Source organism: Strix aluco, chromosome 4, assembly GCF_031877795.1.
Source record: "Strix aluco isolate bStrAlu1 chromosome 4, bStrAlu1.hap1, whole genome shotgun sequence".
NCBI classification, from domain to species: domain Eukaryota; kingdom Metazoa; phylum Chordata; class Aves; order Strigiformes; family Strigidae; genus Strix; species Strix aluco.
In genome coordinates this window covers 66,271,897-66,292,749 of record NC_133934.1, presented here as the reverse complement: position 1 = coordinate 66,292,749, position 20,853 = coordinate 66,271,897, and the positions used below count along the sequence as shown (strand labels likewise).

The 20,853-nt window shown below is 46.6% G+C and overlaps 3 protein-coding genes across 7 annotated transcripts in view; 2 read left to right on the top strand and 1 right to left on the bottom strand.

Moving 5' to 3' along the window:
- Nucleotides 1–754: 754 nt before the first annotated feature.
- Nucleotides 755–7,699, bottom strand: JCHAIN (joining chain of multimeric IgA and IgM). The gene is made up of 4 exons (XM_074823400.1): nucleotides 7,533–7,699; nucleotides 3,603–3,738; nucleotides 2,685–2,765; nucleotides 755–2,203 (listed from the first exon to the last, which is right to left on the bottom strand). The coding sequence occupies exons 1-4, from the start codon at nucleotides 7,594–7,596 to the stop codon at nucleotides 2,002–2,004; spliced, it is 483 nt and encodes a 160-aa protein (XP_074679501.1). The 5' UTR covers nucleotides 7,597–7,699; the 3' UTR covers nucleotides 755–2,001.
- A 4,736-nt stretch (nucleotides 7,700–12,435) lies between these two features.
- On the top strand, nucleotides 12,436–14,152 carry UTP3 (UTP3 small subunit processome component). The gene has a single exon (XM_074823399.1). It carries the CDS (start codon nucleotides 12,467–12,469, stop codon nucleotides 14,081–14,083), a length of 1,617 nt encoding a protein of 538 aa, XP_074679500.1. The 5' UTR covers nucleotides 12,436–12,466; the 3' UTR covers nucleotides 14,084–14,152.
- A 4,629-nt stretch (nucleotides 14,153–18,781) lies between these two features.
- Nucleotides 18,782–20,853, top strand: part of RUFY3 (RUN and FYVE domain containing 3) — a 56,934-nt gene continuing 54,862 nt past the window's right edge. For 2 of the 5 annotated variants that reach the window (XM_074823388.1, XM_074823395.1), the window contains exons 1-2: nucleotides 18,782–19,106; nucleotides 19,982–20,065. In XM_074823388.1, the coding sequence (XP_074679489.1) occupies nucleotides 18,785–19,106; nucleotides 19,982–20,065 (406 nt within the window). In that variant the 5' untranslated portion in view covers nucleotides 18,782–18,784. The remainder of the gene's footprint in view (nucleotides 19,107–19,981; nucleotides 20,066–20,853) is intronic. The other 3 variants (XM_074823390.1, XM_074823389.1, XM_074823393.1) reach the window with 2 other exon arrangements.

The following is a 20,853-nucleotide window of genomic DNA, read 5'->3' as shown; positions in this document are numbered from 1 at the left end:
GCAGCCTCACCATGACCTACAAACTTCTAACATCACAGCACTCCTAGGCTGGTGAACACCAGGACTTTGAAGATGAAAATGTCTGAGACAGATTTCAGTGAGCTTAGTACCTGACCACTGAAATACTTATAGCCATGTCAGTATGTGGCAGGAGTCTCTGCCTCCCTTGGCATTTTGCATTTCTTTGAATTGGCTGTCTTTTTGCATGAAAGAGGGAAAAAAATTGATATTTTCCTGAGTTCATTTTCTGTAACTCTGATGTAACATTAGAATAATTTATGTCTCAGTCCTCTTTACTCTCTTGTTATTCAAAATTTGGCCCCCACAAGACTGTTTTTTCTTTAGGACAGACAGCTTGCCTATGAATGACTAGCTCCCAACATAGCTGTCTTAAAGGCACTCTTTTCAGTGGTGAGGTAAAAGTGTGATCTGCAGATTGCAATTTCAAGAGTGATTTAGGTGATGTTTGGATTTTTAAACTCCAATCCTGCACTGACTCACAGGGCCTTGAAGCAGTTCAGTGATGCAGAGCTGATCCTAAAAATCATAAACCAGTTCAGCCTCAATCTGTCCTAGTTTCTTTAAGTGCATCATAATATTTCTATCCCAGTATTTCAGGAAGCTTTGCCTGTCAGCAATTATAAGCAGTTATTTAGGGAGAGCTTCTTACTTCATTGTGAAGGAGGAAATGCTATGATTATAGACTTAGCTTTTTCTTATGAGTTGTTCTTGAACTGGAATATAACACACAGTCTGCTGCAGAAAAATGTTTATTTAATGTTTCACTAACAAAGCTACAATTACGGGAATAAGGTTTTTGCTGTTTTATTATTCCAATTATGTGTGAAGCCAGATAAGGACTTTTCAGAACAACCTAAGGCTTTACAATCAACTTCTGACAACAGTGAGAAACATCAGCCATCCCAAATGTAATGCTGGGCACCTTATGCGCTCATATACATGATGTTTCTATGGGCAATACTGAGTGTAACGCATTTAAATGTAAGGTGCAATACAGAATAATTTCCTTTATTTGGTGAGGGTTTGCTGGATGAATAAAAAGACTGCTGGTGCGAAAGAAGGAATGAATCCCTAACTAGGGTCCTGCTCTAGCAATTGAGTCACCTTCATAGAATTTCTTGAAGCTTGAAATGCAAAATGAGGAACAAGAAAAGAAGTTTGAGCCAACAAGATTTTTTTCATCAATTGAACTGGGAGCAGGAGTGGAAGAAGGCAACAATATCAGTAAATAAGCATGGAAAGTGAAATACTTAACATGTCCTGGAAGAGTTTACTGCTCCTGGCACAGCTGAGGACCTGGCAACTTTGCAAAACACTTCAGGGTAGCAGCATTTTTATCTTCTCTAAATGTACGTGAAAACTAGAAGCTTGCAGTTGTCAAAGTGCTACAAGGGTCTAGAATGCCCAATTGTAATGTAACTTTGAAATCTAAATTCTCAGTCTCATCCCTCATCTTTTCTCTCAAATATGATTGTACTTCTAATAATGGCACAAATTCTGCTCATGTAATCAAAGAGTCTTGTATAACAGTTGTGTGGATGCTTGCTTTAGATTGCTCAGGGAGGGAAGTGCACAGACATTCCTGCTGATGTCTGTGGCAGCCTTGCTCAGACAAAGACTGATGGAAGACTGTCAAAAAGACAGATTCCCCAGTGTTGTTAAATCAGTGTAGTTCCTTTGACTTCAAGGGAATTAGTGATTTACATCTGCTGAGGACCTGGTCTACATGGTGATAATGTCTGAGCTGTATAATAATGGCATTGCAGATATGTGCTGGGGATATAAGAAGAGAGTGTATGACAACCAGTAGCTGCTCTTGGGAGATGGCATTATTCTGATATTAAAAATATGAAGAGGCAAGTTGGCATTACTCTGGGAACTGATATTTTGGACACTGTTGTCCAGGTACTATGGTGCTCTACATGTATTTTTGATAGGAACACTGAGTGCAAGAAGGCATTAGTACCACAGTGGATTGAGCTAATCGGCGTAGCAGGATGTCGGCGTCAGAGCTGCTGGAACCTCTTTCAACTCCCCATGGTAGTAGAATGGGAAGGTTGTGGTGTAGCACTTGTCCCTGTTGTAGGTATAGCAGGTTTCATGTTCATTGCAGGAGGTGCTCTGCTGGGCCTGGTATATCTCACCACCCAGCTCAATTTCTATGGGATCACATTTCTTGCAGCTGGAAGAGATGGAGAATAGAACAAGTGTTAAGAGTTGTGATGAAAAGATGCCCCTGGTGAAACTCAACTCTTCCTTGTTGATCTGCAGATGTAGCTAGGAGAGTACTGTGGTCTTTCTAGGTTTTACATAGGAACTCCCGGCCAGATGCTTTTAGTGTTGTCAAACTGCTATTGGCAAGACTGGTCCCTAAAAGGAAGGGTTAAACAGGCAATGGGTTGATATTTAAGACATTTGAGATGAACAGGGGTCAGAATGAAACATTCCCTGTAGATGTGAGACCTTTTTATGTGAATTAATCATGGAGATAATTTCTTGGCTTGCAACAGAGTATGAAAGCTAGGCTCCGTGGGGAAAACTTTCCTCTGTGACCCTGCCTCACCTTGTCTACTCACCTTGAAGCATGTTTTTGTGCTGGTGTGGGCAATATTACAGAAGAGGTTAAGTTTTAGGAAATGAACTTAGTAAATAAAATTACTTACAGTTCAGTCATGCGGTAGACAAAAGTGGTTCTGAGTGGGGACAAGGGGTCAGAGATGTTCTCTCGAGCCTTGAGGGGGACTCTGCAAAGGAAGGAGGAGAATAGCTATCATGAAAACTGCTTATTAAACAGGGGGCTACTCTGCTGTGAAAAATTCTCAACGCTCATCTTGTTCTTCTGGTTATTTCCATTTGGACCCTTCTCCATAGCAAAAAGCCCAGGAATGGCAGATCTTTGCCCTTCTGTGCCTTCAAAGGCAACAACTCTCCCTGAGGGAACTGCAGCAATTTTTGAAGGTGCCACTTTCAAGGTGACAGTGCTGATTTTTTTTCTTTTAAACTCTGAGCTGGCAGATGCCTGAGACTTGCAGGACATAGAGATGTTTAATTAGTGTTTTTCCTGTTGTGAGCTCTGCCAGAACTCCTGCAGCTCTAAGCCTGAACTTGGTCCATGTTTCCAAGCGACACATACACTTCTGTAAGGTTTGTCTGAATAAAGAGGACAAAATCCTACTCTTGAACTGAGATCTGCCTCATAGGATTAACCTTTTCTGGTAGTTTGGGCATTAACTAGTTTTCCCAGCCTATAAAATAGCAGGCTTGCTGTCAGATCGGTAAGTAAATACAGTGTCATGGGCCCAATTTAGTTTCAGATTAGTTCAACTGCAGAATTGTTACACTCTACCTTCCCAGCCTATTTTGTAAAGTTACTACTGGACCACTTAAAACATGGAGATGCTTTTTGTATCTGAAGGGACAAACACCAGATATGTGAGCTAGAAAAACATTAAGCAAAAGGAAATATTCCAGGATACCATAGAAAGCAGCCCATGGGAAAAACAGTTCAATTCATCAATCCCAGGACATGGGAAACAATGCAAAGAAAAGGGAACTCAGTGTAATAGTTGTCTGCCACTTACAGGATGCGTATGTTTCTCTCCAGGATTTCTTCATCAGGATTTTCTTTGGAGGGGACAAACTTTGAGGTCACTGTTACGCACTGACACTTGTTATTGACCAGCACGTACTCGTTGTCCTCAGAGTCCTGTGGATAACCTGCAAGCACAGCATATGCAATCCCAGGTCAAGAAGAAAAACTGTGAAATCTGCTCTAGCAGGAAACCAAGTGATGAGAATGCCAGAAATGCACCATTATGGCATCTGGATTGATTAAGGTCCAGGTTGGAAAAGCTACAAATGAGCCTCTCCGCAAAGATGACTTCAGCTGTCTTCCCTGCTCAGGCTACAGTATGCTTCTGTATGTGGAGGTGATGGGATGGGGAAGGAGAAAACAATGAACCTGGACACTGTGTGGCTGGTGAGAGGCAAGCATGCAGGGGCTTCTCATGAAATGGGAAGAAAGTTCCCTTTCAAGCCTAACAGAGGAGGTTACCCAGTTCCTCTATCACGTACCAGGACTATTCTAGCAGTCCAAACCCTACTTTGGATCTGGCCTCTAAATAAATGTCTCTGACCTTGCCAATGTGGCAGATGTGCCAGTTTTCCTTGGGTGGTGTGTTGTCCTTCAGGTCCCTGAGGGAACAGATGCCAAAAAGCACTACAGGACGCAGCAAGAAGGCAGCCCGCTGACCTGGCAGCGACAGGCAAGTGGTCCTTAGGATGCTTGTGGTTTGCAGGGAAAATTCCAATCCTGATTTTCTTCCTCAAATAGAGAATAACCAGCTTGGGTATGTCTCCTGCACTTTTAGCACACTATTCAACATGAAGCTCAGTCAAAACAGGGTAAAACATCCCTTTTTGTTCCTGGTGGCATGCAATGTCTTCTTGCTGTGCAAGTAGGTGGATTTGAAATATCTTGTTCTTTGTTACTTGGTTTTCCTCAACTCAGAGCCTTTTGTCTCTCCACCCATAACAAGCCAGCCTTGCTTTTATATGCACACACAGCCATACCCTCCTTAAGTGGTTGTTTTTACATCCCTCTGTATTTGTAAATGCTGCTAAAATCAATTCACAGCTGTCACTCTGCAGCATCACTCTTCCTACAGCACCTTCAGCCTGCTTAGAAATACCAAACCCAGTGATTTTTGTAAGATGGGGATAGTTTATATTGGTCTCAGACAGACCTCAGTTCTGGGGACTCACCTACTCTAGGTTGTCCTTTGGTTTAACCATGGAGAGAAAGAAGAAATGGGCTGAAAATGTCCGTGTTCATCACATCTGTAGAGGATTTCAGAGTCACTCTGACTTAAAAGCTTTGGTCCTAATAGCTGAATTTCTTTGAATTATCAAAGTATGGATCAGTAAGGAAGCAGACACACACATTGCATCAGCTCATGTCTGGTTTTTTTGTTAATCTCCATGTCCAAACCATGCTGGGTTTTATGAGCAACAGACCCTGTTGCTATAGGGTGAAAAGGATAGTGTTCAAAGCCTGTGGGAGCAACAGCAAAGCTGGGATCCAAGAGCAGCACATGGACTCCAAGCTGGACTGTAAGTTTTCTGATTGTTGGTCGCTATTGACAGCAACTTAACTGTCCCATGAAGCTGTCAGCAAGACCAAACGGGCACAGGTCCTCTGCAGTACTGATTGGCAGAACCCCTAGGTATCTAGTCCATACAATGTAATGCAAACAGCATTCCAGGTTTTCTACCTAGGGCTTCTTAGAGCTTCCTTCTTGCCCCTACAATATGCTGGTCTCATCTGCTTCCATTCCACTGGGTTATTTTCTGAGACCCTTGCAGGCCCCCTAACTGTGGAAAAAGGCATCAAAACTGTGTAAATGATGCCTCAGAGTGACCCTACAATTCACTTGTTGGCTACAAATGCTCTTTCTGTGACAATTAGTAGCAGAGTACCTTCTGAAGAAGATTCACTGTGGAGTTTCTCGATCAGGAAGGAATTTACTTTGCTGCCTTGCTTTGGGCAGTAAAGCAAGCCACTACAGACATGTAGGAGATGTTGCCCTTTCTATTGCTCTCATGGTTTTCTTTATCCCTCTACAGCATGTCCCACTATAGCATGTGCTCATTGAGCCCTTTAGAGCAAGGGCTGGCTTTTAGCATTTCTCTGTATAGCATCCAGTGCAGCTGACCAGCTGTACAAATACCACTGCAAAATGTGCACATAGAGTGTAAGTCCAGTCATACTTCTGACCGCAGCATGCCCTGCCATGGTAGAAATACATAATCATATCTGACACACAGAGATGGTCATTATATGGAGTTTAAGGGTGCTTGTCTCTTTGTACCCTTTATTCCAATCTCTGTTGCTCTGCATGCTTCCTCTCTGCCAACTCATCACTCAACATGAACGTTTCCCTCTGAAGCAGAAGCTTATTACAAAAGCCTTTTTAGCTTCTACCTCCTTGAGCCTTGGCCTTTCTTTGGTCTTACAGAAAGTCTCTAGCTTCTTGTCTTTCCAATAGACCTTCCTCTCATGTCTGTCACTGTATTCTATGTACAGTTGTGTGCAATTCTTTGGAAACCTTTAATCCAAAGCCAATATTCAAGTCAGATCCTATAGGCTTTGGGAGTTGTCCCAAAATCTTTGGGAACAGGCTTTATTTCATCTTCTAAAATTATATTAACATACTCTTTTATGAGTATTCAGGGGTTTTTTTACTGTACTCTAAAAATATTGTCCTGATTTAATTCCTTGTGTAATACTCTTGATTTCAGTTACCATAAAAGTTACAGGTACTCCATATATCTTTTTTTAAGTAAAATTACAAAGCTCCAGAAAAGATAGTTTTCAGTAATACTTCCATGTATCACTCAGTGAAGTCCCTTTGGGGAGAAGGTAGTTAAATACAAAATTTCCCAATGCTGTTCTAAACGTCTGCATGTTGGATTTTCTGGTGCATGATTTAGTGCAATATGGTGTTCCCTTTCTCCCTCCCTCAGGCAGATATTTTTTGACAAAATTTCTCCTCTTCCAATACTGGGTTGTCCTGTAATATGTTGTGAAGTCCAACAGAATTCAGCTGCAGCATAGTGAAGAAGCAAAGACATTCCAATAATACTAGTTTAAACTCTGCTGTGGGTCCAAGCAGCTACTTTATTAAAGTAGGAAGAAACCCAGTTAGCCCAAAAATACGTTCAATTCAACATAAGTAGTACAAACAACACTACTGTAGCTGCATGTAACTCTAATTTGACTTCTCCTTTAAGGTGCTTATGTGTGTGTATATATATATCTTAAGCCATGCATATGAATGAGGAAAAACAGACTGGGCTGTGTTGAACTGACACAGTATTGCTCAACATTTGTCCATGCTGTTGGTTGGAGCACTGATTTAATCCTGTGAACCAGATCCACCATGTGGATGAGGATGACTTTAGACTGTTGTATAGAGATCTGGCATTAGCAGAGTCAGTATCTATTACCTGTGAACCACACTGAGGAGTGTGCTGGGATCACAGTCTGATCGCAGTCTAAATCAGGGCTCTCCAAGAAATTCAACGGAGTTACACAAAAAACTACAGCTTAATCAGAAATAAGCTGGCTGTAGCCATATGACAGGATTACCAGGAAGATTTAGAAGTCTTTAAATCTAGCAGGCAAGAGTCTTGCAAGCTTCCTAGCACTGCAGAAAAGCAAGCATGCATGTCTGCGGTTTGTTGTTTCAGAAACCCAATCAAAAATGGCTAATCATAAAGTCTTAAATTTGCAGCTAGTCATCACTTTTTTAGCCTCAAGGCAGCACTTAACAACACACAGCTCTCTGGTGCAGACAGACACTGAGGTGTCCAAGCACCACTGAAGCATGACTGCTGGAGCAGGCTTTGAGGTTTGATTTTTGACCGTTCGAGGAATTAATGGCCAATTACACAAAGCCCGTCATGGATATCTGAAGTACAGTTTTCCACGCCTTCCATTTCTCACCTACCTGTCACAAGGACGAACGCCAAGGAGACGGCCAAGGCCACGCACAGCAACAAAGAGCTCTTCATCCTGCCTTCCCTTCTTTTGAAGAACACGAGTGGAGAGCCTGTGTCTGCCTATAAGGGCGTGTGCAAATGATACCGCTACGTTTCCTAAAATAAACAGCCCAGCCAGCTAGCACTGACAGTGTGGAAAATGTGGCTGGGGACTGAAACCAGGCATGTTTAATGCACAGAGACCTCTGGCTTTCAGAGGGGAAGGGGGGCAGGGGGTTGCACTATTACTGTGCATTTTTACTCTGTTCATCACCAACAAGCAAGGAAGCTGCTGAGTGCAAGGGAGTGCAAAACCACCCTGGTCCTTAGGGGACATCTTGCCATCGGGGCCAGTGGCACTCTCCCACCTGGGGATGAGGAGTGTAAGGTAAGAAAGTGTCCAGAGAGCCAAGGGGCCACAGCTCTGGCTCCTAGTTTTGAGAAACCAGACTTAAATATCACTTGACTCATATTACAAAACCACTTAAGGCTTCAAGATGAGAATCCTGTTTGCACCAGGTTCTGTGCAAACCTATATTAAGGGCTCAACCTGCCCCCAGAGAGTTTGCAGACAAAGCAGACAAGATGAGAGAGGGGAGGGGTAAAAAAGGTAATGCAACAGTAGGTCTGTGGCAAAGCTGAACTCTTTCTCCAGCTCTGCCTACTGCATCAAGGAGTTTCTTTCCTCTGGAATGGAAAAGGGACTCTGGGGGATTTGTGGTTTATAAAAGGTTCTGAGTCAGGTCCCAGGCAAACTCTCTGAGGTATCAGGTGAGCAGACTTTTCCTGAAGGAGGGGAGTACCAGAGAGAGGACCTGGGATACTTTTGTCCCAGGTTTGAGATCACTTGTGTAACTCTAAAAACAAACATTGCAATGTAACTTGCAATCACCAGCGCTGTCTCTGTAGCTTATATATGTATCTTGCAAGAAAAGGCCACCTTTTAAGGGAAGCCAAATCTTAGCAAGGCCCTCCAATTCCCTACATCAAGGGACAAAAGGGGAGGCAAATTATGATGCTGGCAGGCCCGTTCTTAGCTAGGGTTATTGCATCAGTGTTTCCTGAATTTCTGCTACCTGCAGTGTACGTTTCTCTCAACTGACATCAGCAGCACATGGTAAATCTCCATGTGTTCTCCAGCTTTTCCTTATGCAGCAGAGCAGCAGCCCTGTAACCAGGTAGAGGTTTTTCACACAGGCTGGGCCACCCTTGGCTCACCTGGGGTAGGCTGCTCTTGCCAGGCTCTTAAGAGGCTGAAGTCATTAGGCAATGCTGCCAGGCGTCCCAGATCCTGGAAGGGCAGCCTGTCACCGTACAGGCTGTCTTCCCTTTCTTTAGCCTTTGCTGGCTGGGTCCCTAACCCTAGAGCTGTTCAAAGACCCCAGAATCTATCTCCTGAGCTTTTTCTCCTAGCACAAACATCTGGCAGTTGCATGATGCAATGAGCTTTTGTATTGCATCAGCAGCACTCACACGCAAGGTTTCCCCTGGAAAGTGGTGAGGAATGACTGGTGCAAGCCCAGCTCCTAAGCAGGGCATCAGGTTATGCCATAATTCTTCTTTACAAACCTTGTTTTCTCACTAGGGCTCCATCTTTAAGAGGGCAACGTTGGGGTTTTTTTCCTTTCCCCCTGCCCAGAAAGTATTGCCAACAGAATTTTACATGGGGGTCTCTTCTGAAGCAGCAGCAAGATGTTCCCTGTGCCCCATCTTTTGCAGAAGGTTGAAAATAAGCCAGGCTAACCACAGGATGGTAGGAGTGTCTATCTAAAGCACTATTTGTTTCAGTCACCTTTTTTGTAAAAAAATAGGAGCTTTTTTTAGACATAGACAAGAAGGGGGGATGCAGGCAACAGCATAAAACACATACAAAAGAGGCTGGTTCTGGTCTGTTTTGCCAAACTGCACTGATAAAAACATGGTACTGGTAAAATCCAAGCAAAGGCATCCACGAGTATTTTCAAACCCAAAGGGAGAGACTGAGCAGAATTTTATTCTGTGTGATTCTGTTGATTTCGGTGGTTTTCCCTCACTGCTGGTGCTCAGCATATCTCAATTTCAGTTGCTAAATCTACATGTCTGCATACAGTCCCTTTGGTCTGTATATGGTGGCGTGAAAGCTATTTTTAGTCTCCTTCAGCCACCTGCATGTCTCTGAAGATTTCTATCTTGATTGCAGGCTCTTTATAGGACAATTTGTTTTATAGACTGTTACTTTTATGGACTATCCCCTTTTTACTGTGTGACATTTTGAATTATCAGAACGTTACCTGGGGAAGCAGGCATTAAAGAACTGTGGCAGTTTGGCAAGGGGCTGGCAAACCATCACCCCAGGATTAAATTCTGGGCTGAGTGGGGAACTAGACTCCAGACCTCATTGTGAGGCAGAGTCTAGCGGAGGAATAATTGAGAATTTGAAAAGAAATGGGAACCAGCCGTGTAGTCTCAGTCTTCTTTCACTTGTCCTGTGCCTCCAGTTGGCCCTGGACATGCTGAACTAGGATCTTCCAGGTAGGAAGCTGGGCAGGTGCCTGGATGAAGTGAGGCAAATTAGTTGTGTCTTTGTGTGTCCTTGCTACGCTGGGTGAGGAGTGGAGGACAGCCGTACCAGGGCACAGGGTATCTCCAGAAAACACACCATCCACTAGCAGTCTGTCCTACAGCTTTCTGTTCTCCTTGTTTCTCACTCAGAAGCAAAGAAAATGGTGGATTAAAACAGACCTGCAGCAGTCACTGATTATCATATTGGTAGTGGTGATTCCACTGATGCTTAAAGCAAACCAGTGTGATTTGCCTTGAGCAGTTCCTGATAACTGCATGAACTAACTCACACTGGAGGTCATCTCCAACTTCACGAGAAGTGGATGACATTTCCAGCAAGTCCTGGAGGAGTTTCAAATGTCTGTAGATGCTGTTTCTTTTCTGCTCTTAGAGATTAACCTTGGATTGAGAGACAGCATGTCAATTCATTTAAATCCATGAGTCCAAGTGGAAGTCGGTCTTTTGTTAAAACTCTGAATTTTGAAAGGGCAGACTGTAAAAAAATGAGGGCACTACATTGTTGGGGTAGTTAGGTGGAAACTGTCAGGGTCAGGGACACATTGAAGGCCTAGGTTTCTGTAAGTCACACTTGTAAAAGTTATCTGGAATTTTAACCATGCAGAAATTGGCTGCAGACTTCTCTGGATGGACTTCACACACAAAATGGTAGGATTAAGCAGCAAGATTACAAAGCCTGGTCGGCAGAGATGACTGTATTTTAGTGGCCAACTTGTATAAAGTCAGAATTTCCACCAATGTGTGGCTAACAAATTAAATGAATGCCATGTCTCACCAAAACCAAGTTACTCTTGTTGCTCTTTCTTATACAGGCCTCTATCCAGTGGAGGTGATATCTGAAAATTGTTATGGATAGATTTCGAAAAAGTGTCTTAGTCTGAAGCAAAACATATGTTTGGTGCAAGATATATGGAAAATTTTGACCTAGAGGTGACTGTGGAGAAGCTGAGCATGTCAGAAAAAAGGCTCATAAGTGAGACTTGCCTGCCATCAGATCTACCAGAATCCAAATGAATCACCAAAAAGTGAGTAAAGTTGTGCACACCCCCTCTGTTTCAGTTAACTTCAGTATTTGCTTGACGTGCCTTTTTCCACAAGAAGGTGGACAGAAGTATTTATAAATAAAACTGCACCTGTTCTGCGGTGAGAAAAAAGCACCTGCACTTTTCTACGCAGAGCTCCTCTTGCTGGGACATGTGGCTGCTTAATTTATCAGGCTCTGGGTTTCTGAGCTCAGACTAAACTAATTACTGTGCCTCCCTCTGCTCCTGTGTCATGGCTGTCTGCATTTCTTAAAAACAGACCACTTCTATGCAGCTCAGCATTAATGTGATTTTCCTTTCGGCAAGGTGGGAGGCTGGGCTGGGTGCTCTGTGGCAGGCAACTGACACAAACAAGCAAAAATATAGGAGGAGAATGCAAACATGAATGAATAGCTTGTCTTAAAAACTCTCCTGATGAAGAGTTCCCACCTGCTGAAAATCAGAACTGCTCTTTTATTAATGCCCTGGGCATGTCTGTTGGTGTAGAAGGACTGATCCAAGGAGCACGGAGGAGCTGAGGGTTGATCCACAGCCTCTTGGAATGGGCCTGGTTCCTGCTGGGAGACACCTGTATCCCTGTAAAGATGCAATTGGGTGAAGGGAAGGACTCAGGAGGGTTACTGTGTGTACCTCAGATGGGTCGAGCGAGTTTTTCAAATACTTCTCTGAAAGTTTGATCTGATTGTAGGGAACCAAGCAATGGGAAGTTTTGGTGAACAATGGGACACGTCAGGTGTGCTATCTTTCTTTTCTTTTTTTTTTCCTCGTCGTAAGGTTACTATAGAGACAGCAGTTGGATGCATCTGTGCTTTTAGATGAAGAAAAACCCACGAGGAGGAAGAAAGGTGCTCTTCTTTCCACGTGGCATTCATTGCATATACCTGCCACGACTGAACCACCCCCCCACACCTTGCTTAGCGGCTGCCCACATCAGGCAGCTCTTTATAGGTCTGCATAATAACCTCATAGTAGTAGCAAACTCAATTATGCTCCCGAGCTGGAGTGATTTAACCTATCAATTAGAAGCTTGACCGACAGGGATCAAACCCGAACTTGCAGCTATATCCAAAGGTGTCTTTGGGGGGGCATTTTCCAAGCGTGTGCAGGGTGCGCAGCACACACACCACACATCCCCCCGCGGCGTCTCCGGCGCCGTTTGCCCCGGCGGGCGGGGAGGGCCCAGCTGCCCACCCGGCGGTGACCTCCCCGCCGCTCTTCCCCGGATGGGGGGGGGGGGGAGCGGAAGCGGAAGGGGCGCAGGGCCGGAAGCGGAAGCGCGGCGGAAAGGCCGGAGCGGAGCCATGAGGACCCGGCGCGGCACCGTCCTGCGGCCGCCGCCCGAGCCCGCCGAGGAGGAGGAGGATGGCAGGGAGGTGGCACCCGGCGGCCAGGCGGGCCCTGAGGGCCTGGCGGACGAGGTGGAGGACTTCCATGAGGCGCAGTTCCAGGCGGTGATGGCGGCCCTGGAGAGCGGGGAGGAGGCCGGGGACAGCGAGGAGGAGGAGGAGGAGGAAGTGTTGGGGCTGCAGCTGCCCGAGGAGGATGAACATGGTGAGGAAGAAGAGGAGGAGGAGGGTGAGGAGGAGGAGGGTGTACAGGGGCAGGATCTTTACATCGACCACAGTGCAGAAGAGGATGGAGGTGAGGAGGAGGATGGAGGAAGTGAGGAGGATGGAGAAGGTGAGGAGGACGAGGAGGATGGAGGAGATGAAGAGGAGGGGGGAAATGAGGTTGAAGATGATGATGGTGACCTCTCCATGGAAAGCGACTTGGAGGAACGCCATCAGGACACCAAGCTTCCCCACGAGCTCTCCTGGGGCCAACGCAAGCAGCTCTACTATGACACGGACTATGGGAGCGATGCCCAGGCCAAGGGCAAGCGTAGCCAGCAAGACGTTGATGCTGAGGAGGAGGAAGAGGAGCAGGAGGCTCAAGTCATCCAGAAGCGGTTGGTGCAGGATTTAGGGGAAGATGATTACGGGCTGGATGTGATCCAGGGCTATCTGGCTGAGCAGCAGAAAACCCTTGATAGCAAAGGGCAGAAGATTGACAAGGATTTGCAGGCCCTTTCCAAGAAGGAGCAACTAAAGCTACTGAAGCAGGAGTCCCCGGAGCTCCTGCAGCTGATTGAGGACTTTGAAGTCAAGCTGATGGAGCTCAAGGATGAACTCCACCCGCTGCTGCAAATGGTCAAAAACGGCACTATCCCACAAGGGAAGGGCAGTCGCTATTTGCAGATCAAGTATCATCTCTACTTGAATTACTGTGCCAATATCAGTTTCTATTTGGTGTTGAAGTCAAAGAGGATGCCGGTTCATAGTCACCCCGTTATCGAACGACTGGTTGCTTACAGAAATATAATCAATGACCTAGCAGTTATAGACCAAAAGTTATCCTCTCAAGTTCGTATGCTTTTGAAAAACTACTATGATAAGAAGGAAGATAAATTACGTAAGGAGAAGAAGTTTGCAGTGTTCCTCCCACTGGATGTTAAGAAAAACAAATCAAAACGTGCTCCTGTGCTTGCTAATGGCCTGGCTACTGCTGGTGAACTGTCAGATGAGTCAGACCTGGATGAAGAGGCTGCGCTAAAATACTATAAGATGATGGAGGAGAAGCTGAAACTCAAGAGGAAGAGAACTGAAGACGAAGACATGCTTGAAGAGGAAGCGATGTTGGAAGGAGAGGATACAAATAAAAAGAGAGGTGTGACCTATCAGATGATCAAGAACAAAGGCCTCACCCCCAGAAGGAAGAAGATCGATCGCAACCCCAGGGTCAAGCATCGGGAGAAGTTTCGGCGAGCCAAGATTCGCCGCAAAGGCCAGGTCCGTGAAGTTCGGAGGGAATTGCACAGATATGCCGGGGAACTGTCTGGCATTCGTGCGGGAGTTAAGAAGAGCAGAAAGCTTCAATGATAATTACTTTTCTCTGTTTCTGAGAGTTGCAAGTAGCACTAAAGAATCCAATAAAAATTTTATAAAGGATATTGTGGGTTTTTTCTTTAAGAAAACCGGGGGTGGGATGGTATTGTTTTTTTTTTTTTTTCAGAGGATGCTTTTCAGAAGGTGCCACCTCTAAAAGGAGCACAGGGCCCTTTCCTCACCCGGCCTTTGTGTTAAGGTGTTTTATTCTATTGCAATGCTGTCTTTCCATACTGTTAAGTACTGGCTTTGTGAGGCTGCAAGGGATGGGATGGGATGGGATGGGATGGGATGGGATGGGATGGGATGGGATGGGATGGGATGGGGGGACCTCCCAAGGCTGGGTTGAGAATGGGGTTTGTGCAGCTGCCACTGCCTTCTCCTTTTTGCGGTCTTGTTCGGATCCATCCTTTTTCTGTGTTGAGCTGCAGAAAGAGGTATATGTGGTTATGGTATTTTCTCTAATTCTTCTGATTAACTCCTTGTGCTCATACATTTAAGAACTAACTACTTCTAGGTGCTCTTAAATCTCTTAAATTTTGTAATCAAGCAGAAAGCTATTACTTAAACCCCATGTGGTCTGAGATACCATTTCCCCTCCTGAATTCAGAAGCAAAGCAAGGACTTTTCTGGATTTCGTAGCTATTTATCTGTGACAAATACATTAACTTCATCTATGATAAATATGTTAACTGTTGTCTGCTGTTGTAGGTCTAATGTAGCATTGATACTGGACAAACGTGTAAGATGTAACATTGTCTTCAGTTTGAAGGTAAACTTTGCAAATGTTTTGATTACTTCCATGCCTTCTGGTGGGAAAATGCATTTAACCCCATGCTGAAGTTCTTGCTGGGAGCTGGCTGTGAGCGGCCAGTTCCAGCTCAAGCTGTAAAGGAGGAATGACAGATTAATTTTTCTTAAAAGTTTAACAAATGTTGTCTCAGGTAACACCTGCACTTGTGTCTGGGTCAGGTTTCAGAGCCCCACCAGTAGCATCTGAAAGATACTACCATGTTTCCCATGTGAAATCACTTAAAGGGAATAATTGTCTTGTCAATAAATGCTATTTCATGTTCTGAAAGCACTAGTGTATCTAGATGGTTTGTTTTAGGGTTTTTTTGTTTTGTTTTGGGGTGGTTTTGTGTGTGATAGTCTTGGGGGAAGCCAAAATATGAGCGTATGTTCTTGAACCTCTGACAGGCTAGATGCTGTAATTCAGACATGAAGCTCTGCTCATTTTCTGCAAGTGGAATGTTCTTCCGTAGGTTTTGATGTAAACCTTTATACCCTAGGCCTGTTTCTGCCAGGAACATGCTGTTTGTTGCTGACTGGAGAATATTTTGTGAATTTTCAAAGCTTGTTGTTAAAGGGAGGGGTAGAAAACCGATGGACTTAAGCTGGACAGACGGGAATAGAAGTAAGAAGACTTTCTGTAGTCCTTACATGTCCTGGATCCATGGGATGTGGAGCTATGCATGGCGATTTCTGGTATGGTAGATGTATGGATCAAAATAGTGAAATGACAAGTTCCACTGCCTTTAATGGCCCTGCATTTGTTTGCCCCCTGCTGCTTATAGGCCAAACAGCAGTTGGAGGCTGGATAATAAAAAAAAAAGAAAAATTGCTCCACAGAAACAGACTACAAAGCATTGAGAATTGATCCCCTCCATGAAATTGCCTGGGTCACCAAGGCAAAATTGAGGCTTGTTCTGTCATTTGAGGAATGCTCTCTGTAACCTGATGGCCTCAGGGGAGATGTGTGGGGATAAAGGTGTCCTTCACCTGTGCTTACTCATCCTCCCTTACTGTGAGCAGAATCAACGGTGTTGGCCACTTGCTCTTCCGAGTGAGAAATGCATGGCTTTTAGTGGGTCCCAGCCTCACCAAAGAGGGGACTAGAGCTCTTCCCAAAACTACATCTTTTATTAATTCTGCACTGGGATCATGGTGGAGGCTGCCACTGATAACGCTGAGCAACGCTCCTGAGGCTTTGCGAAGAGGTTGGCAAACAGTAACATGCTGGAAAAAAAAAGCAGCTTAGGTGATTTTTCTGTGGAGGAATGGTGTTGTATAACAGGCATCATGTTATGCAGAAAATAATCCCATCAGAGATACTAACTGATCTCATTTCCGCAGCACCTGCTCATGCACGTTTCACACTTTGTGCAAAAATGAAGGGCTGATGATCTTTTGTAGATCTGCAGGCAAGCTGTAAGTATCCGAGATGGCTTCATGTTCCCTTGAAAAGCTTTAGGCAGCCCACAAGCAAAATTCTGGCAACTTCCATCTGAGTAATAAATAAGGGAAGTAATAAATTAATGCGCTGTTAAGGATGCACTCCCTGGAAACACTGGGATGCAGGCCCAAGGCAAGAGGGAACGCAGCATATCGGCACACCCAGCACAGGCAGCCAGCAGATGGCACGGCACGTCTCCCTGGACCGCTGCGCCAACCCCTTTTAATGAAGATTAAACACGACATTATGTTCAGTTGGTTAGTTCGGAGATTGGACAAAGCCATAAATAGTTCATTCCTGTATAGTTTGATGTATGAGTGATCATGGGAAGGCCGTGATTATTAATACCATGGGAGGGGGGATGCTGTAACATTGCTCTAAGAAATACTTCTTAGAGGGATGTTTTGTGCTGAAGGGAAATCCCTGATGGTAAATAGGTTGTGAAAATGGACACGTGAAATAGGGTAAAGACCACAGATGATCGTCAGGAAAATAAGATGTGGAGCGAGGTCCTGGTTAATGCTGCTTTTTTTCCTTTTCCCAGTAGTGTTTCTGGAGAAGGTGCTGACACTGCCAAGCAATATGGGATGGCTCTCATCCTTGCCAGGCTCCTGCTTCGCAAGCACTGGCTGCCCTGCTCAGAAAGGACTGGTGGTGGGGGCTGCCTCAGCAGCCCCCGATGCAGGTTAGGATTTACACTGCCTCACCTGCATCACCCCTCATAGCCACGGAGACACCCGCCGCAGGGTCCTTGCCATCCACTCACTTGGAGCACAGTGATTCAAGACGTAGTCCGTCCAGTGTGCACTTGCACGTAAATGATTCATATTTAAAAAGCACATAGGCAGTGTGTAGAAAGCTCTGAGGAGAGGTATGAGCAGCTGTTGTCTTTCTACCCCTGGAGAACTTGGTGGGTGATAAGCATCCAGAGTAAGTCTGGCTTGCCTCTGGAAGCTTGGGCAGAAAAAGTACAGTGGCAGAGAGGTGGACAATGTTTTCTGCATGACGACCTGCAATTTCTATTTATACAGGGTAAGGAAAAAATTATTAATAACTCACATGGAAATACATCTGCTGCTGCCTTAAATTTTGTCAAGGCTTTCCTAGTCTTCCATAATGTTCAATCAGCAACAGTCTGGACATTGTTTTACTCTTGCTAGCACTGGCAAATAGAAATTCAAACATTTAGCTTTGAGATTTGTAAAATGGATTAAAGCATCTGTTAAATTGTTGCAACATGTTGCATGACTTGGGGCAGCGCTGGAAAAAGCAGTCTGCAGAAATCAGTTGCCTTTGCAGCTTTGCTTTTGCAATTTTTATGGGAGATTTAAAAAGAAAGAAGCAACATGTTTCAGCTTAACCTAAGTGCATTGAACGCAGGATGTTCTTGAAAAACTGGCGTATTTATGTTCTTTCTCCCTGCCCTTTGACAATACTCCAGTCCACATTAATTGTCCTGCCTTAAGGAGAAGTCTTTATTACTGTCTGCAGAAAGACAGTCTCCTAAGTGAAGTTCCCATTGGTATGGCCTATTTGGTAGCTTTAATAGTAAGGAGTATCTCTGGACCTTGTATTGTTGCCTCTTGTCAAAGGATCTGAAAATGCTGCTGTCCATGAGATCTCACCCTGGGGAAAGTGAGGGGGAGGCAGGAGATGGTGTAACTGCTTCGCATCATGGGTAGGTTAAAGCACGTGGGAGTCCGACTTTTTCATTGCTGTATGAAGGTGGTTTCTTAAGATTGAAATGTGTGTTTCCTCATGCAGGCTCTGCTCCTGCCAAGGCGACTCCACATGACCAGGGATGTGGCTTCCTTCCTTCTGGCTTGGTGTAAAAGTAGTCCATGAAATACAGGTGAGGGGATAGTGTCTCACTGACAACTGCTTCTCCACAGCCAGCAGTCCCATGGTCTTTGTATCAGGGTTGGGAAGCTTATGCTAGAAGACTAGGTCGGCTTTGTTCAGTTTTTCTTAAAGTGCAAGAAGGATGAAGTGGCAGCGGTGAAAAAGAGGGTTAAGGGTATGAGGCTGGAAAAAAACCCAAACCCTCTCAGAGGAAGGGTGGAAGCATGGTCCTCCTCTCCATGCCGCCCGGAGCCCCCGCACGAATCGGAGTTCGGTTATCCGTTTTTTGTCAGCATTCGGTGAGCCATCCTCCAGGCAACCTGGGCGGCGAGCAGTGGCCCGCTGGCCCAGCCCGGGCCGAGGGGAGACAGCTACTCCCGGGAGCCGAGCAGGGCCGGGCCGGGCGAGCCTCCCCGCCGCCACCAGCCACCGCTGCTGGAAGGGCCCCGCGGGCCGGCGGCAGGTAGGGCACCGGGCCGGGGGGCTGCGGAGGGAAACGGGGCGCCGCGGGGGAGCGAAGCGCCGGCCTCCCCGCCCCGTCCTGCAGCGGGGGCGGGCGGAGGGCGGCCGCGGCCCTGCTTCCCGGCCGGGGCGGGGCCCGGCGGCCCGGGGCGGCGATGGCGGAGGCGGAGCGGGCGCCGCTTCTGCCGCCGCTAGCGGAAAGTTCCCGGGACGGGGCCGGCGCGGAGCTGCCCCCCGCTATGGAGCGGCGGGCCGAGCCCGGGGAGGAGGAGCAGGCGGCGGCGGCGGCGGCAGAAGAGGAGGAGGAGGACGAGGCGGCTCCTGCCTCGCCGCCTTTCTTCCTCCTCTACCCCGGCCATGGAGGCGCCGCCGCGCCGCCCGGCGTGTGGAGACCCCCGGCGCCCCGCGGCGGGGCCGCCCTGCCCGTGCTGGTGCTGAGCTACCCGGGGCCGGACGGAGCCGGCGGCGCCGGCACCCGTGAGTAGCTGCGGGGCTCCTCCCCGGGCCGGGAGCCTCCCTCGAAGCGGGGGGGGAGCCGCCTCGTGCGGCCGGGGCTGAGGGGGCAGCGGCTGGGGCCTCCCTTCGCGCCCCTCAGCCGCCCGGGGTGTGGCGGGGCCGTGTGGGCGCCGTGAGGTGTCATGGCAGGGCTGAGGGCCGCCGTTGTGAGGCGGGGCGGGGCGGCTCCGGGCTCCCGCCTGAGGGTGATCGAGCGGTGCTCTTAAGGCTTTGAGGGCAGCTTGTGGGTGAGCGGCTCTCGGCAGGGAGGAGTTGGCAGCAGTCACCACCGTACGCCCCGGGCTCCTGAAAATGTGGTGCCCACCCCAAAACTGTCTCTGAGCAGACAGGGCTTCGGTGGAGGGGGGCCTGTGGGGGCGTCGCGGTGGCCGGGCTGCCCCCCTGACAGCACAGGAAGGGCCACAGAAGCAATGCCGGCCCACGGGCTCCGCAAAACCCGCGCTGCAGAGACCCCTCTCCTTTGTGGACCCTTTGGGAAGAACTGGTGCCACCCTTTGAAATAGAACAAGCAGCTCGTGGCTTGGGATGTGGTTAGGGGGTGGGAAACACCCGCTCCGGCTTCCCACCAGCACTGGCGGAGAGAACAAACTTAAGGCGAGGGCATTGCACGCTGGATGCGTGACGAGGCTGGAGCGCGTTGCTGCGCTCTCGCGTGGGGCGTGTTGGGTGGCAAGTAGTTTTGTGCTTCGTGAGATTCTTTGTAATGTTCTTGAGGTGTATCTGGGTAAGCTGGAGTACTGTGAAGTAGTTATTGTGTGTGTCTTAAAAGCAAACCTATGCATATGGATTTATATAGAAGTGTTCTTCCCGTTTCCATCCATCCATCTTGAAAATAGCCAGTAGCTTCGTCTTCTGGGCTTGGGCCAGGCTGTGGGTGACTGAGCTTTTTGCCTTTGGTTTGTCTCCTGCCTGCATCCCAGGTGAGCATTCATTCACACATTAGCTGATTATTTTGGGGTGGGTATCTTTTTTTTTTTCTTTTTTTTCTTTCTTTTGGAGCTAATGTATTTTATTTAAGCCATTATTCAGCAAAGCTATAACCAGTGAGGTAACAAGTCCATTTCTGTAATGCCAAGAGCAGGTGAAATGACCTAACTTTGAGCCCTATGAAGGACTGTCTCTGCCTGCCAACTTTTGTCCACAGTCCAAAACTCCCTCCCCAGTGAGATGTCCTTTAAACTGAAAGCTTCTAGTCAAAACCTTAATTTTTACTTTTTTTTTTTCCCCCCCTAATCAGGAAATCTTTACCCACTGTAGTCCTGTGATGTGTGTGCAAGGGACTGAATTATAGTTAAGAAGCCTTTAAGAAAAATATTTAATCTTATCCATCATGCTTCTACTGTTCACACTTCATTGTGAGGTGGCTTCTTTCTGTGTAGATGTGGTGAAACTGAGGCATTGAGATGAGCATGGTTATTCAGGAGGAGTTAGTGTAAAAACTCACTGGTTGAGCAATGCTTTATCCTTTCTGTTAGCCTTACTCTGCAGTGGCTGCTCATGTAAGCTTTGTGAAAAAGCCTTATAAAATGTATATAAAAGTCCCCTTGTACTTTTTTGGTCTCAGAGGTGATAGCTGCCTGTGCAATATTGTATGTCAAAGCCTGCTCAGTAATTGAGTGACTGATGCAGTGAGAGCAGTGTCTGAAGGGAATGTGTACCATAATCTATTTGCATGGGGTATTGGGCTCTGTTTCTCCTGGGGCAAACT

Bases quoted from the DNA above. Each gene is read 5' to 3' on its own strand.
- JCHAIN (XM_074823400.1), bottom strand. From the start codon at position 7,596: ATGAAGAGCTCTTTGTTGCTGTGCGTGGCCTTGGCCGTCTCCTTGGCG. The intron at 3,739-7,532 runs GTAGGTGAGAAA...CTGTGCTTGCAG, and splicing joins GGCGTTCGTCCTTGTGACAG to GTTATCCACAGGACTCTGAG. The intron at 2,204-2,684 runs GTAAGTAATTTT...CATCTCTTCCAG, and splicing joins GTCTACCGCATGACTGAACT to CTGCAAGAAATGTGATCCCA.
- UTP3 (XM_074823399.1), top strand. From the start codon at position 12,467: ATGAGGACCCGGCGCGGCACCGTCCTGCGGCCGCCGCCCGAGCCCGCC.